This window comes from Ctenopharyngodon idella, chromosome 13 (assembly GCF_019924925.1).
Source record: "Ctenopharyngodon idella isolate HZGC_01 chromosome 13, HZGC01, whole genome shotgun sequence".
Lineage (NCBI taxonomy): Eukaryota > Metazoa > Chordata > Actinopteri > Cypriniformes > Xenocyprididae > Ctenopharyngodon > Ctenopharyngodon idella.
This window is the reverse complement of record NC_067232.1, coordinates 24,763,839-24,782,714: the sequence shown is the minus strand read 5'-3', so window position 1 is coordinate 24,782,714 and position 18,876 is coordinate 24,763,839. Positions and strand designations below refer to the sequence as shown.

The window sequence follows — 18,876 nt, the reverse complement described above, 5'->3', positions numbered from 1 at the left end:
AGAGCTTTTTCCATCATACAATATATTTTTAAATTAATTTTATGTCATTTAGCAACACAAGTCATCCAATTTTTATTAATACGACATTCTTATATCGATCTAGATTACTGCAAAGTGCAACAAGTCTCTCATAGAAGCCACCGAGCAAACGCACAGAATAACATAACTTTCAACACACTCAGATGTATTTAGTATGATTGTTTTAACCATGTAAAACAGCACTGTGTTACCCCACATACACAACAAAAAGAGCAGAAGCGGCCGACTGCAGCATAAGCATAATAAAAGCTCTGCTAGACTCCCGTGGCTCTCGACCCGCCCTGCTTCATTCCACAGGGACGTTAATAAAACTTTAAAACATTAGCTCATCCATTAACATGATTTCTGCCCGAGTCCGACGGATTGCTTTCCATCGCCTGTTGAGGTGAAGACAACAACTCCCATGATTCCACGCTCATTCACGGCATCATCAAGCTACGCCTTTGTTTTGAATAAGCAACCTTGTGTGGCGAAAATTACATATTGTGCCTTTACATTTTTTTTTTTTTAATTTTTTTTTTTATAACTGTCTTTAACTACATGTTGTTGTATTGTTGTAACTACAACCAATGGCAATGGTAATGATACTGAGGTACACAATTACTTTATTTTGAAATAGAGTAGCTGGATCATGAAAACTTGCACATCAGTTAGTGATTCAGATGTTAATTCAGTAATGCCGGGCACTAGGGCTGAAACGATTAGTCGACATTATCGACAACGTCGACAATAAAAAATTGTCGACAAATATTTTTGTTGTCGAATAGTCTTTTGATCTCATATGACCTATTTGAAGGGCCTGCAATAACGCGGTTTGACCAGTGGGGCGCTATAGCGCAATACTGTAATGCAGCCCTCCCGAATCCAATTCAGTAGAAGAAGACACGGTGCTTCGGAGTGCATAGTGCAAACGAAGTCGAACCCGTAAATGGTGGGAGTTTAACATAGCATAAAACATAACAAACATAACGTTTAGCATAACTACAAAAAAATGCTGTCATGCAGGGCCACCATCTCTCATTAAAACTCACTGTCTTCACGCCACGTCCATTTTCTCACGCAGTGAAAGATACATAGCAGACCAAAGAGGACACTGACAACGTGCTGACAGATCAGGTTACTTTTGATAAAAAACAGTCTCGGCTTTTAAATTCTGTCAGTTTTACTATGGGATTCAAACAATACAGGTGGTTTCTGGCGCTCTTTAATGTGGCATTACAGATCGCTGTAACACCTCAGGTCAATCGGCACGTTAACCTATTATCTCTTCCTCTTTTCTGCTGTTACAGCACGAAATAAACATGAATGAACTTCAAAAAGTATGTTGAAAGATACAGTACAACTTACTGAAATGTATCCATCTCTAATGTAATCACTTAATCACAGTTTTAACCGCAGAAAGACGTCAATGAAACAGCTTGCAAACTAATATGTCACAAAATGTTACATTTACCTAAGGAAAGCCATTCAGTGACCATAAACTCGATAGTTAGTAAAAAAGAAGAAAAAAGAAATCTAAAGAGGGGTATTTTTCAAAAAATATGCACAATATTACATATTCATATTTTTACTCTTATTAAAAAGTTATTATTATAATTCCCAGACTAAATAAAAACACAGTACCAGTCATTGTAACAGTTGGACTATTGATGACTTCTGAGGAGAAAAGAAAACCTGAAGTAGATTGGTCTATTCTGTTGGCTCGAAATTAATTAAAAATACACTTTCAAAAGCTGAAGTGATTTTTATTTATTAGTTAAAGTATAACTCAATATTTTAACTATTTTCTAAAGTGGAATAATCGAACAAAGCATACTGATTAATCAGTGTAATAATTGACGATTAGTCGATTAATCATTCCAATAATCGGTAGATTAATCGATTATCAAAATAATTGTTTATTGCAGCCCTACCGGGTACACTGCACGATTTTAGCCCTGATTTTCCGACAAAATGCCAGAATTCGGAGGCAAATCAGTGCTTGTTCTTGTAAGTGACAAACGTGTAGTATGTATGATCAAAGATGCGATCTGAGAGAAGCGCTGATGTGTCGCCGATGTCCGTGAAATATTTAGCATGCTAAATATATGGACCTGTCTGCGACTCGAGTCATGCAGTGTGAAATGTGCTTTGACTGGAAATGACTTCAGCAACAACCTACAGCCAATGAGAGCGCAAGATACAGGGCAAGGGAAAGTTCATGGAGGGGAGTCATAGACCTGCAACAAAACATCAGCAAGCATGCCTTTTACAAGCAACCATTCTCTCCTTCATATTCTTCATTTTTTCTTTTTTTTTTTCACTGCAAATTGGCGCACAGACAACTTGGATCACAAGCTTTTTTCATGCATCATTTTTACAGGAAGATATCCAGTCTCATGCATGATTTTTGTTATTTCCTGTATCAATTCTTGCGTGTGTTTGGTTGTGAAATGTAGTTTGTACCAGCGGTTCGGCGAATCTTCCTATTGAAATGTTGCGTAATGTGTGTGCCCCTGTCGCCGATCTGTCGTGTAGTGTGCGCACAACAGCAACTAATAGTAGTATGAGAAGAACTGTGATCCGACGACTTTAAAAGTTCATTCCGTGAAGGATTCTTGTGATTTTATTTATTTATTTATTTTATGATTCATTAAAATGAAATATAATTTATTATTTGGTGGTGGTGATGAAACACTGTACAAGAAACTCTGGTGTAATCATACAGAGCACATCTAAAAGTAAGGATGTTGAATATCTAGAGATGTTTTATACATACAGTAATCAATCTCAGGATGAACATTTAGGTGGAAGATACAGTTCTGTCAGCAATTACAAATAAGCTTTTAGATACATTTACTTACATCCAGTTTGAATCCATCCTCAGTTACAAGAGCCTCTCCACTGAGATAATTTAGACCTTATATATTAAGGCCACTCAGAAGACATTATTGAATAACGATGTAGTTGGTAGTTACATTTCACTTTCATGAGGTCAATCTAAATATCTAAATATGATATCAGATGATTTAGTTTCTATTCAAAACCTTTTTAGGGGTCACATTTAAAAATACAGGACACGTCTAAATACGTTTTTCAAATTCTGTTTTGTGTGATTGATTTTTATTCTTGCCTAACAATAAACATTAAATCATCAAAACTAAATAGAAATAAGTTATAGAAAAATAATAGAACTATGCCAGAATGGGTTGCAAGCAACTTATGTTGTTACTCATTAGGCACTAGGCATGTGACGGTATCAAATTTTCATGTTGCGATAATTGCTGAAGTATTTATCACGGTATACGGTATTATCACGATATTGAAATTAATTGCAAAAAAGTGTTGTCATACTATAACAGGTTTAAGACCTCTTTCTTATAACAAAAAGAACTCTGAACATTTAAATAAAATAACGCAATACAAAAAAATTATAAAGTAAAATGTTTGAAACAGATTAAAGTGCAAAAGAATTATAAAGAACAACAGGTAACACTTTATAATAAGGTCTCATTATTTAACATTAGTTAACTAAGATTAAGATTGAGCAATAGCTACATTTGTTACAGAACGTATTATTTTTTTGTGAATGTTAGTTAAAAATACAACAGATCATTGTTAGTTTTAGCTCAGGTCCATTAAATAATAATTACAACTTTTGATTTTCGTAATGTTATTAAACATTAACTAAGAAATTAACATTGACTAAGATGAATAAATTCTTTATTGGGAGCATTTTTATTTTATTAAGTATTTTTCATTGTCCGCTTGGTAATAATGAATTAACATGTTAACTAATGAAGCCTTATGTCACTAAGTTTTACTGAACAGTAACAAACAATGAGAACGTTTTCAATCATTATAGGGCACGTTGTAGTCCAGATTAAAATATAAAATGTTTAAGTTTGAAAATAATTAGCCTATTAAGTCTTTAAGCATCAAGGATTTGGTGCTGTGATGAACAACATTGTGAATACAAAAAACTGAATGGCTATTTCAAGCTTTTTATTTACTGTTTACAGGATTTCTGGGGTAACCGCTGCATTTCTGCTGTTCCATCAGCGCACTTGCACTGTGCACTTTCATTCAGCGCGTCCCTTTCACTTGTTCCACCATGTGCTTCTCATGCATGTTGGGCTTGTTTACATCTGAGTGCGCGTGTCCTTTTGACGCAGCATACAGCGGTGTTGTGCATTTTATACAGTTGATGGGGAAAGTATTCTAAAAAAGTATTTTAAAAATTTGACTAATTCGTAATAAATAATTATTCACTGCATTTTGAAGTGCCCATGGTAACAATATCGTACATATTCATTATCGTGATATACTGTATTACAGAATATCGACACGTCTGTTAGGCACCAGCTAGTTAGTTATTGATAAATTCATATTCTATATATATATATATATATATATATATATATATATATATATATATATATATATTTTTTTTTTTTTTTTTTTTTTTTTTTTTTTTTCTTCGTATTTAGGGAACATGAATTTATCGATAACTAACTAGCTGTCTTTAAGCATCAAGTATTTGGTGCTGTGATGAACAACATTGCGAATACAAAAAACTGAATGGCTATTTGAAGCATTTTATTTACTGTTCAGTAGCACAGCTGCTTTGTTTTCAAGGTTTCTGGGGTAACCGCTGCATTTCTGCTGTTCCATGGAATACTTGATATATATATATATATATATATATATATATATATATATATATATATATATATATATATACTTGATATATATATATATATATATACTATATATACTTGATATATATATATATATATATATATATACTATATATACTTGATATATATATATATATATATATATATATATATCTTGACGGTTTTGTCTTGAAGTTACAAGGTTCAATGATTGTAGTCAATGATGAATGCAGTCAACACACACACAATATGTATAAAAATGATCAAATGGAGTGAGATTGATTACTTCCTGCCAATGCTGATAAAGGAGTCTAAATGATATGTAAATGCTGTCACAATTTTAAAAAATGTAAATTTCATATGTACTCATTCTCTAGCTACTTTTCATGATGAGTTAGATAATTTATGAATCATATCTACCCTAGTGAATAAAATATATACTAAAATGTATATGAAATACATTTATTTTGTGCTAAGTATACATTTACATATTTATGTACTTAAAAATACCCTGCAATTGTACTTTATGTAAACTGGTATACTTAAAGTCTGCTAAATTGGAACAACTAATTTAAGTATATTTGATTGTGCTAAAGTGGAACTATTGCAAGTATACTTTAGGTACACTTTAAATATCTTTCATTTAAAGACTGAAATTATACAAAGTTCATACAATCCTTATTAATAGTGATATTAAAACACATTTTAGGCATAATATTAAAAAAATTGCAGTGTGCATAATACTCCAAATAAAGTTTAATTATAATTTTATATCAGTAAGTCTTAAGTGATATGTCAATAAATATGTTAATGGATTTGAAGTATACTTAGTATGAAATAAATGTATTTTTGGTGTAGGTTTTTTTTTTTTTTACTAGAGTAAATACTATATTCTTTATAGCACACAAAGGAACATGCCAGATCTGAATGTGTCTGTGCTGACCTTTCTTTGAACAGATCTGTACTCTTATCCGTTTAATGAAATCATGCAACATTCATTAAAAAATTGTCAAAGTTTTTCATCTGTGGTTATAAATGAATACCGTCAAGTGCATGTGAGATTTTTCCATTTATAAGTGAACTATAAGTTATCTTCACTATGCATTCAGAGCAGTGTGCTGTTCACACATTTCACATTTAACTGCCAGGATGCCTGACCTTTTGTCTTTGCTGTGAATGTATGTAGGTTGTTTTGAGTCACTTACAAACTGCAGAAATAAATCAACTCCTATCCAGCATTTAGCTGTGAAATTCACACACGCCCCTCACACTACCCCACAAAAACCAGATTATTTCTGTCTCAGTCTGAGCTTGCATCTTTTTTCACCTTAAAGCTTAAAAAAGCCATCAACAAGCCTATCATCAGGCTTTGCATCTCTGCAATCAAATGGCTTACATTTATCACAGACACAGTTAATTGTCTGTAGAAGTCAGTAGATTATTTAGATGCTACCTTCCGTGCTCCGAATCAAAAGAGATTGACAGATCGTATCTGCACATCTGCGAGTTTTGAAACGAGAAGCGCTCGCACAGATGTATAGCACACGAATACATTCATCTGTACACCCACAATTGTAACAAATTAAAAACCTTAAATATTTTTTGATTGCTGATAAGCTAAATGGCACCAAGAGTGCAGTAATTTTCTGCAACTTCCTGCTGGCGTCTTGCGTGAAGCTTTGGCCATTGTTGAGCTAAAGATGTACAGTTTCCTGTGCTCATAACTGTGTGTAATCAGTGACTAAGTGTGATACCACTGCTCGAAATCTGTAAGACCAAAGCAGTGGTACACTCATCTGTTTAAAAACTATTGATTTGTTCCAGAATGTAGTGAGCTGTTTTGCTGTCTGCTGCCTACATAGACTGCTGGCTTTAATGACAGCCTGCTAACTGAAACGAAACGCTCTACATGGGCAGCAGCTCCGCTCAACACAAAAACAGAGCTTCTCTCACAAAGATCAAATTACAATTGACATTGAATTTTGCATTAACATACTTCTAAGCAGATGAAGTGATGCACTAATTAGCACAGAAATACATAACTTTTTTTTTTATCAGTACTTAAGTTGAATTAATTAACAATAAACGTTAACAAAAATTTTGCATGCTTTGTCCACCATCTTGGATTTGTTCACAGAGCATGTTCACAATGCATTATGGGATTAAAGGGTTAGTTCACCCAAAAATGAAATTTCTGTCATTAATTACTCACCCTCATGTCGTTCTACACCCGTAAGACCTTCCTTTAACAAAACAAAAATAACAACTTTATTCAACAATTTCTTCTCTACCCTGTCAGTCTCCTACACTGTTGATGTAGTAAACACATCGCAGAGCTTCTGTGTTCTACATCAGAAAGTCGTTATTTTTGGTTTCTTTTTGCACACAAAAAGTATTCTCATCCCTTCATAACACTAAGGTTAAACCACTGTAGTCACACTGACTATTTTAACAATGTCTTTACTGCTTCTCTGAAGCTCAGAAGTTGCAATGACATTGCTGCCTATGTGTTGTTCAGAAACCCTCAGATTTCATCAAAAATATCTTAATTTGTGTTCTGAAGATGAATGAAGGTCTTACAGGTGTGGAACCACATGGGTGTGAGTGATTAATGACAGAAATGTCATTTTTGGGTGAACTAAACCTTTAAAGCATCCTTTGCAGAGAAGATCATGTTTTTTTTCCCCAGTAAAACTTAGTGTTCATTTATTTAACCATCATCCCTCATGTGCAAAAGTGACCTCCCACTTTTTTGGTGGCTTTGATATTTTAGTGCCATTGATATTTCACAGAATTCATAAATACTTTAATAAAACTTCTAAAATAAAAAAACACAAATTTTAAATGAAATAAAAAGCCTTTAATCAAAATAATAATATTAATATTATTATTATTATTATTATTATTATCAATAACTCTAGATCACAGATTCCCACAGTTTTTTTTTTTTTTTTTTTTTGTCACCTGAACATTTTTGAAGAAATATTTTCTCCTGAGATTTTAACTGTAATATTTTAATAATTTAACAGCACTTTCACATGTTCACGGTTCTCTGATGTTAGTTAATGGTCACATGACATGCAGGTTAAATAAGTAAAATATTTGTTTTTGCACGATTTGGTCACAAAAAATATTTGTTTTGCCTCATTGCGATTTGAACCATGATAGATTAACATTAATTCTCACAAGAAAATGTCTTATATTGCTTCTGCTGAAACATCCAGGCAAAAAGAATGTTATTTTTGATATTATTATTATTATTATTATTATTATTATTATTATCAATAACTCTAATTATAAAAAAATGAATAATAAATTACTATTGTAACACGCTTGTACTTGAAAATACAAATGAATATTGTTAATTATATAAATAAAAAATAAAAAAAATATATATATATACAAGTCACAATACTATTAGTCTTAAATTCTTCAAATGTTAAACAATCCAGCTTTTATTTTAGTGGAAAACCGCAGGGAGGCCTGTGAGGCCTGTTTAGTTTACAACATATTTATAAACACTTTTTATTACAAATTTACTAAAATGCTGCAAAAATGTTGGACATGCGAATGTGAAAGTAGAGCAGTATTTTCTGTGAATTGAGCTTCTCTGAGACACTGAAAACACTGGATCATGAGCTGCTAGCGAGAACTTTGCAATTTGATAATCGCACTAAGCCCTATTGCAATTAAAATTTTATTTTGATTAATTGTGCAGCCCTATTTATTTATTTTAATTTCACATTTTTATGATTTATTTAATTATTAGCTTTTTATCAACTTACAAACCTCAGGATGTTCCCTTACAAAACTTTTAATGGGTTCAGTATGTAGTATATCAATATATAGTGGTACAGCAAGTTCTCTGATTGGTGGATCTCACTTCATGATTGTGGGTAATGTAGTATTTCATTGTTAATTTGGCATTTAAACAAAGATTGTGAGCTCATGGCATGTCTGTACAGAGAAAATGAATGAGATTTTTACTTCTGGACTGTTGCACTGTATCTGTGTCCATGGTGACCAGTCAGTGCTGTTAACTGTTGACTGTAGAGATGCTGTTTGTTTGGCATCCATGCAGGGGTTTGCAGGAGCCCGGTTGCTGTAGGCCCCAAGAATGCTTCTCCTCTCATGTGACCTATAGATCCTGCAGCGGTCTCGTGCACATCTCACTATGCAGGGATAACATGACAATCTGTCACTGACACTGAAAGAAGCCCATGCAAACAAAGGGAGAGATAGCGAGCAAAATGAGAGCCTGAGACGGCCTTGCCCCCTCTCGCTCTGCTTCAAATTTCCACACTTATTAATGCGCACACTCGTGCATGCACAATGTGCGTTATTGTTGTCATGACAGCTGCATTCTCCCTTTGCAGTCGGCCTTTTGAATGTTGCATGGACGTTTGTGTGATTAAACAACTAAATTGGCTTGTTATTCAGCATCCTCTGGACTTTGGTGTGGTGAGGTACAGTGTTCTTCTCGCGGGCATGTGAAACCGAGTATAAAGGGGATTATAAAAGCTTCAGCACACTGTCAGGCTTTGATTTGGCTGGGGGATGGGGGAGCTTTGGGGTTAGTGGCTTCCTCTGAATCCAATTTAAAACCTGTCCAGACACCTAATAGCAGGCAGAATCACACAGCAAACGTGATTCTGATGAATTAGTCTCATTGCCGACATGTTTTGTTTCACTCATTTGCTAAAAAAAGATTTTTTTTGGATGTTATAGAGAGGGACTGCAGGATGTTTGGGGTCATATTTTGGAGTAGATGGAGAATGCATTGCTTTTGTTAGCTTGGGTTTGACTTTAAAATTAAAAATATTTTGGTAACACTTTACAATTAGGTCCTATTAGATTACTCTAGTTGCATTAACTAAAATTTAGCTAACAATGAGCAATACATTTGTGAAAGTATTTATTGATCTTTGATACAAATGCAACTGTTCATTGTTAGTTCATGTTAGGTCAGGTCCTTTAAATAATATTAACAGATACAACTTTTGATTTTAATAATGTATTAGTAAATGTTGAAATTACCATAAACTAGGGGTGTGTGACACGACCATATTCTTTTTTCACAATATGAGAAATTTTATTTCACGATAACGATATCACGATATAGTTATTTTGTGTTACTTCATCTAATTTCTGTTATTGAAAATAAGAAAAGAGAAGCAAATTACAAAGATAGGACAAATACAATATAACAAAAATATGAATTAAAGGGGACCTATAACGCCCCTTTTCACAAGATGTAATATAAGTCTCTGGTGTCCGCAGAATGTGTTGTTGTAGTTTCAGCTCAATATACCCCACAGATCATTTATTATAGCTTGTCAAATTTGACCCTATTTGGGTGTGAGCAAAAACATGCCGTTTTTGTGTGTGTCCCTTTAAATGCAAATGAGCTGCTGCTCCCGACCTGCTTTCCAGAAGAGGGCGGAGCTTTAACAGCTCGCGCTTCGGTTGCTCAACAACAACAAAGCTGGAGAATCTCACGCAGCCAAAATGAGGATTGTCAGTAACGGTGTTCAGCCTTACATTGTTCAAACCGGAGTCGGACACTGATGGAGAGACTCAGGAAGAAGTTACAACTTTTAGAATGAAACTGGACGTTTCTGAATGGTTAGTGGATAAATTTATGTAGTTTCTATGGAGTTGATTCAACTCATCGACTAGCATGTGGCGTCATGTTAATCTTTTGTGCAAATCCAGTGTTGAATTGACTCTCGTTTGTGAAGCAGTCCGGCGTAAAATGATGGCAACAACACTCTACTACAACAACTCTTCCTCTTCTCTAAAGCAGCCCAACATGGCCTCACCCCCTTTGCTGCGTGTTCTCAGGGGTGGGGTTTGTGCAAATTTTAGGGTTAGTGATGTCACCAACCCGGGAAGAAGCTCGCTGTAGTTCCTAACAGCCGTTTGTTGTAGTCCTGAATAAAGCGATTTCTGTAAAAGACAATCTCCCTTTGCATTGAACTTTGAGAATCGTAACTTTGCAGATGTTGTTTATGATCAAACAGCAACATTACACACTAACTAAAGTGAAATCATAATCAAGGACCCCTTTAAGGTTATGGTTTGGTTTAGGGTTTGTTGCTTGTAATTATGCATAATTTACTAAAGTAAGTCTATTTAACTTGTAACAAGGACACTGTAAAATAAAGTGTTGCTATATTTTTCATTTGTTAGTTTATGTTTATTAATGTAAATAGAACTTTATTGTAAAGTGTTACCAATATTTCTAAAAATAGTTCATCGTTCAGATGTTTCTTGAACCTGCAGTCATTCTGTTTTGTTGAGTTTGGCAGATAATGGATCTGTGGAAAAAAAATTGATTTGTGTTGTCTTTGTTCTTCCCTTCAGCATATGTTAATGAAGCAGCAGGATCGCATTGACGATCGAGTGAAAGACATCGAGGAGCAGCTGTATAAGTTGGAGTCTGACAAAGTACTGGTGGAGGTAAAGACACATTCATACGACATGAGCACGCACACCTCTGTCTTACTCTGTCTCTCTGTCTGCATGTCTCTCCCCTCACCCTCTACTGCAGCTAATGAATATGTAAGAGGCTGGTTTTGGTATGACATGGCAGCGTCTGTGCTTAAACCGTATGTAGGCCTTTTCTTCCTGTCTGCAGTTTTATTTTTGTCTTTAAGGAAAATGTATTAGACAAGTGTTGTACTACAAAATAATGCTGTCAAGGAGAGGTCTGGTCAAATTCCCCAGATTTCAGATTTGGATCCCCATTAGCTTCTACAATTGTACAACATAAAAAAAATGACAGTGAATATTTAAAATAAGTTAAAATTAAAGTCTAAGGAAGCTAATGCAATCAAATACCAGGTCACTCTTGTAAAAGAGATTTTAATCTCAATGTTTTTTAACCTGGTTAAATAAAGAATGAATGAAATACATCAACACTTTTCATTCAACTTGCTTACATGAACAAGAATAAAATTTCCAGACAAAACAAGTAGTTTATTTTTAATTTAAAATGTCAAAACAAAAGTGAAAGATAGTCGCATATAAAGTTGTGCTGACGCATGTGGAATGTTCTCACATTAAGCTAAGAAAATAAAATTATCAAGAACAAAATCAAACTTTTTGTGACTGACTCATATCGAGTGATATAAGGACGTGCACATTTTCACACAAATATTGCCTGTGTTGCTATTGTTAACTAAAACTATTAAAAATGGTTTTCGTTGATTGAAATAAAGCTAAAATAAAGTACAATATAAATATTAGATGAAAAACCTAAACTTAAAAAAAGCTAAGTACTAAAATTACTAAAACTTAAATTTAAATAACAATAAATGAAAGTAAATACAAATATTAAAAAAACTAATAAAAATGACAGCACATAACAAAAATATTTAATCTTAAACTGATTAAAACACTAAAAAAATATTAATAAACACTATAATACTATAATGATATATTATATATTACCAAAGTTGCTATATAACTATATTGTTTAGTATATAAATGATACTGAATATGAATTTGATAATTTTATGTTCATAAAGACAAATATATCAGCAAAATACAGTTTAATGGCCAGTAAAGTAAAAAGTTCATTTTGGACCCTGTATACAAGCTTTTCTAAAAATCAAAAGGTGGTGTGTGGTTGCAGATGATCTTGTGAAAGTATATGAAGATTTCTGAATATAATTTAGATGGCACAGATATACTTCTGTGCATCTCATAGGCTATTAACCCTTCAAAGATCTGTTCAGTAAGTTGCACTACAAACACTTTTACACCATCAGATGTATATTGTTATTTTCTACATTTTTTTAATTTTATTTTTATTTCATATTTTGGGCCTGGAAGTAAAATTTCGCTTTTCGATTTTTGTGGTTGCTCAGAGGTTGACCTTTCAAAGCTCTAGAGATTTACTTGGAGAATTCAGGTTCATTCATTAATCAACATTGTCTCGGATATTTCTCCTAAAATTATAATCACACTTCATTACAATTTTTACAGTACAGTAACAATACAGAGCTATTAAATCAATGTGGATAGTATAGCTCAGATCATTTGGTTTTGGGAGATATTTTATATTAAAATTGCTGCCTTTTGATTGCAGACTTTGGTAACTTTGGTCAAATCTGAGCACAGTTTGGGACATTGTGAAATGTCCTCTTCTGAAACTCTACAGCAGATGAGAAATTACTTGGGATTTTTCTCAGGACAAACATCTGAGAAGTGGAAAAATTTAAGTGCCCCTATTATGCAATTTAATTTGTTTTTGAGGTCTCCTACATTAGCTTTACATCCATCTAAGGTCAAAAAACACTAATTTTCTCATAATATACATTGCAGCATCAGCTCTTTTCTCACAGTGTCTGAAACGGTTCGATAAAGGATTCAGTCTTTCTAAACCCCACTTTTTTGACAGCTTACTCTACTCTGATTGGTCCGATTGCCCAGTCTGTTGTGATTGGTCTACCGCTTACAGCGCATGTCAGAAAGGAAACGGCTATTACCATATCTGAATTTCGGCTCCAGAGGCTTCCTTAGCATTTGTAAACACAGTGATACGAACAGTAATGATGGTGTCAGTTAAAGTTGAGCTTCCATAGGAATGAACTGAAAATGCTCCGCGGAAATAGACTATGAATGCTGCGCATTTTACTTTCGCTTTCAAATTAGCGCCAATTTCCGAGGCGGCAATTGCTTGAATGGTGGGTTTTTCTTAATGAAAAACACAACAACTAGAAAAACACAACTAATCCTTTGCAGGTTCCCTATTAGCACTGGTTTTAAATCCAAAATATTGCAAAAATCCAAAAAATTTCCGACATTGTCTTGTCAGTCAGCTCCTCACTCTCGTGATAAATGAAATCTGACTCCTGCTGCAGATCTGTACTGCAACTCTCATTTGGCTCATGCTGCATTGAGCAGACATGTTCAGTTTTCAATTGCAGTGTCTGTTTTTTAACTGAACTAAATGATTTTTATTACTATTAAAAATTATAATGATGGTGGGTGGGGGGCGGTGCCGCGGTGGGCAAGTAACGTAACCGGTGTTGCAGCTGAACACTGGTAACACCGTCAACACTTACAATAACAGCAAGCCTAGTGGCGGTTTTACATTATCAATTCAAGCCCGAGTCCTCATCCTTTGGAAGTGCATGCAAAGTGGATTTGCTTTTGCAGCACAGAAAAAAAAAAGTGTCTTCTCAACATGTCGACAACACAAACCAAACTCTTCCAGGCTTCAGCTGCAACTACAGTGTTTGAGAGCGGTTCAAAGTAGACGTTGTTTGCGGGCAGCCAATAAAGACCATAGGCTGGCATTATGCAAATTTGTTAGATACCTACGTAGGTTTGAGCATTAAGTAAGACTGGAATTACTGACTACTCGTTTCAGCAATTCAGAATCGGTTCTTTCTTTTGGGAGACAGTACCTCCATTTGTCGTACACTTTGATCTTTGAAACTTTGCAGACCTTTTAAATTCACAAACGGCTAAATAATACACTGCATGAAAGGTGATATCTGAAAAAGCATAATAGGGGCAATTAATTTATTTTCCATTAAATTTCACTGCTGTCTATAAAACAACTGAGACATTAAAAAGATAAAGTCTGTGTTTCCTTTCCTACAGGGAGATATTTGTTAAAGTTTTTACATTTAGGGAAACTATAGAAATTCAGTGTGCACCCTGTGTTTGTTATGCAGGATAAGGTACAGCAGCTGAAGGAGGAGGTGCGTGTGCAGTATCACAAAATGCACCAGCTCTTAGAAGATGACCTGGGGAGAACTCTGGAGGTGCTGGATAAAGCACACACCAAATACTGCCAGGAGAACTCAACCCAAACCCTCCAGCTCAATGCACGCCGTCAGGAGGCCAAGAAACTGCTCAGCTCTGTCCAAGTTGTGTTTGACAAGGCAGAGAATATTAACATCATGAAGGTGAGGTCGATTCACTCTTTAACCCTTCACAGATGCATTCATCTGGTCATCCTTAACGGCCTATGATATTCTAGTCCTGTGTCTGCAGTTTGGATGTGGGTGGGGACTTATAATTCATAATTCTATTGTTTTCAATGTATGATTCCATGTCTACCAATAAAAAACTAGAATATTGCCTTAAATTAGTTTTTGATTATTAAACATTATGTCATGGTTTCTTGGAAGTCTTTCTGAAACCAGTTTCCTTCATATAAAGGCGCTCTCTGTCTGACTGGGCAATAAGGCAGCTGTCTTGGGTTTCGGACATAGTGAATATTTCCTTAAGCACTCTCTCCTTTGACTTTTGCTAGAAATCCCCTTGCACTCACCCACACGCTCTCATAAATACACAGTGTGAATGTGCCCATACCTGTGAGAAATGCTTCCCTGTCTGTGTGTGGTTGTTATCAGCATATCTGCACTTCCAGATTTTTCCATGTTTACAGACAAAGAGGCAGTCAAGCAGGAGCTTGTAGACTGCAGTAAGATTAATATTTTGCTCTCTTTTCTTTTGCTTTGTAGAACACAAAACCAGTGAAAATACTCATGGATAGGTATGTCATTTAAGAACCAAAGTATTGACATTGAATTCTTTTATTAAATATTTTTGAATATATAAAAATCTGGTGATGTCAAATGGTCTTTTTACAGATCAACATCATGTACAGGCAGTGTTCTGCCTCCTTATAAAGTGGGTCATCTTAATTCCAAAATATTCCTGTCTGAAGTCTCAAAAAAGGAAAAGAACTTGAGAAAAATACTGGAAGGTAAGTAAAAACGTACTCAGTGGCTCAGTAAATGGTGGGTCGCTCAATTTTTCTAGTTGGTTCGTGGGTTCTGGTATAAAAAGTTTGCCAAACCCATAAGAAACCAACATGAAAAAGATTCTTGGAACGTGTTTAAACTAGAAAAGATTTTTTCATTATCTCTTATTCGTCATTGACCCTGGAATGCCTTCATCCTCAAAAATCTTAAAAACCTATAAAACACTGAAGAAATAAGGGGCAGATTAAACAACACTGTTTGCAACAAAAAACAGAACGTTTTTAATCGTTTTGGCCTTTCATTCACACGACAATGCCGTTTCGGGGGCCTAAAAAAATGTAAACTTTTGAAATTGGGATTCAAAGTTTTTGAAAACGATACTGTTATCGTCTTCCTGTAAACAACAAAATGTGAATTTGTGAAAACGGTGACGTCATGCGCATGCGTATTATGTGTTCCATCCATAGACGGTAAAAAAAAATGTACGACACCTTCACTCTCTTCCATTGTAGCAAGTGAAGCTGCCAGTGTGCCAATATGGCACTGACATCTTGAGTCTGCGCATAGTGAACTTTGAGCCCGAGTCTGCGCAGTAGTGAGCGCGAGCCGCGATATTAAGGTCCCGCCCACACTCCCGCAGAATTGGTTAATACTGCAGTACACCTCATGATGCCGGTGTGAAATAAACAGTTCTGGAAATGTAGAAATTAAAGCTCCAATCTCCTCCCGAAGATCCAGAGAAAGTGCTTCAGTGACGACTTCGCTCATGACGTCAAAACCCGCGTTTTTATAGCATTACGAATAAAAACAAACTTATTTAAAGAACGAACACTTTAACATCAGCATGATTAAAAACTGCCTAAAATGACAGAAACCATCTTTTGGAAAAATAATATTTGATGTGTAATTTCACTGTTTAGTTTGTCTCACGCCCCATTACATTACAAGGAGAGGGCGGGGTTTATGACCTACTGCATCCAGCCACCTAAGGACGATCGAGACGCTTTGGCTTCACTTTTCAGGACTCGTGTGGCATGCTTGGTTCCATCTATAGGCGCATAGTGTTTGTTTACAAATTGACATTAGCATAACACAGCATTTTTAATCGTTTTTGCGGATCCGTGTGAATGGGGATCATTTTGACAACATTGTTATCTGTATGAGAAAAGCACAAAGAAAAAACACATCCATTTTTAGTATATCATTGTCGTGTAAACGTGCCCTAAGAAAAAATAAATATTGGTTTTGAGGACCTTTTTTAAATTTTTATATAATAAACAATTTTTGCTTTTGTTTTTTGTTGTCGTTACATGATATCCAAAGTAAAATCTGGGAGTTGACCCAACAGAAAACCACTAACTTGGCTTGCAAAAACATTTCTGTTCAACATTGTTTTTTTTTTTCCACAAATCAAACTCTTTATCCTCTGTCCCCTTGTTTCCAGCACCATTCAGTACTCCCTCACACTTCCTCCAGAGCATATCTGTCCACCCCTCCAGTGCGAATACCTCCGGGGGTGAGAAACGCAAACACTCCACGGCCTTCCCTGAAAGCAGCACCAGCCTGCTGGATTCCTCGTCAGGCCCCATGAGCAAACAGCAGTTCCTGGGTCAAGGTTCCAGCTCCACCGACGGGCCAACGTCACAGCCGCCCATGGCTCCCTGTAGCTCCACCCAGCACATTGTAGGCCTCAGCAGTAGCAGCAGCGCCCAGTCGGTCCATCATTCCAGCTCTGTTTTTACTCCAGCTGACTACCCCAATCCCAGCTCATCCCAGCAGGCCATGCTGCCGCAGTACGGCGGTCGTAAGATTCTCATGTGCACGATGGACAACTGCTACTGCTCTAGCGTCCCCTCCATATCGAACCACCGCGGCCATCCTCCCTACCCTCGCTCGGGATCTTTCCCTTGGACACAGGAGTACTCGCACCCCCTGCCCTCCACGGCCTCAATGTCCCAGCCCCTCCAAGGGCTCTCCATGCACGACTGGATCGACGCCTCACAGAGCCACAGGCACCCTGATTTCTATGGATTGTATGGGCAATCTTCCACTAAACCATACGTCACCAGTTAACCTTCCACTGCATCTCCGGTTTATCTCCGATAACTCAGATAATTTCCTTCATAGACATTTTTTTCCCGCCTGTCTTTCAAAATCAGGCTTGTTAACATCACAAATAAAAGGAAAACAGCACTTTCTATCATGCAATGCAAGCCTCTCGGCTTCAAAACACCAATCTCTTCCAACTTAAGCATTAAAACCTTATCTGTCCCTGAGTAAAATAATAAGGGAATCTTTCTTTGAGAAATGTGGAGGCGGGACCCAGCTGAGTTTTTAAAATTACAAACAGATTTTGGATAATTGCAGAGGGTTCTGACCCAGAGCAGATAATGATCACTTGTAAATGGAGTTAGTTTTAACTCCTTTTACCTCCCCTCTTCCTGCCTTTAGGGCATCAGGAATCTGGTTGGTTGTGCTAAAGATTCCTTTTAACATTGCTATTAAACTTCTACAGTTTTATTATCAGTAGATGGGGAATATTGTTATTAAAAAAGAGGGATAGAGTCTGTTTATTATTTATCATTTCCCCTCTACTGCACCTTGAGATTTTGGGCTTAAGTTTCTGCTGAACCGCTCCACAGGTAACCGCAATTATGGTTTGACGTGTTACTTACATTCCTTAGAGGCCAGAGGTTCTTGTTTTTCTGTTATGTTTACAATTATGTATTAATATTTTTCATTACTTTTCGGTAGGCTGTAAAAGATCAGTACAAAAACTCAGTCCAGGTTCTTTGGAGGTTTCACTCAAAGAGGTTCCACCAAGCATGTCATGAGCTATTGCGTCTGAAGTACTTCTGGATTCTGCTTCCTGTCAGATAATGTTATTTCCTGCATTTAAGCAAATGTGAAGCATGTTCAGGATGATTGGTGCCTATACACACCTCTGAGTCTTATAACGGTGTAGATATACTTCCTGTTTTAGTCGGTGAAGCCCGTGTGGTCACCGTGGAACACTGATTGTCATGAACATGCTGAAAATCTTCCTGTTTGTGATTGTAGGCATGCAGGAAAGCCTTTCTGTGCACTCAGAACTCCAAAAAGACTCAACTGAGTGAGACTAGAGAACAGTTGACTTTTTTTCCACGTATTTTATACAAGAAAACTGGATGGACTGCATACATTTGGAAATCGAAATAAATGTGCTTCAAAAGAGTATTAAATGCTGGTTTAAACAGATGTGTGCGAAATCTCTTTTGTAATTTTGTAATGTAGTTTTCTTTTTGGTGGCAGAAGTCAGGAATCTAAACTATGGAGCTTCTAATGCAGTGGTTCTCAACCTCAGGAAACTTCTAAATCTGACTTGAAGGGGACCTATTTTTACAAGATGCAATTTAAGTCTCAGGTGTCTTCAGGATGTGTCTGTGCAGTTTCAGCTCAAAATACCCCAC

General features: G+C 35.8%; 1 protein-coding gene across 1 annotated transcript in view; it reads left to right on the top strand.

The window, feature by feature from the left end:
* trim8a (tripartite motif containing 8a) overlaps nt 1-18,664 on the top strand; it is a 31,485-nt gene extending 12,821 nt beyond the window's left edge. Inside the window, exons 2-6 of the mRNA XM_051916014.1 lie at nt 11,064-11,159; nt 14,390-14,623; nt 15,185-15,216; nt 15,314-15,429; nt 16,872-18,664. Coding sequence (XP_051771974.1) covers nt 11,064-11,159; nt 14,390-14,623; nt 15,185-15,216; nt 15,314-15,429; nt 16,872-17,500 — 1,107 coding nt within the window. The 3' untranslated portion in view covers nt 17,501-18,664. The remainder of the gene's footprint in view (nt 1-11,063; nt 11,160-14,389; nt 14,624-15,184; nt 15,217-15,313; nt 15,430-16,871) is intronic.
* Nucleotides 18,665-18,876: the final 212 nt, after the last annotated feature.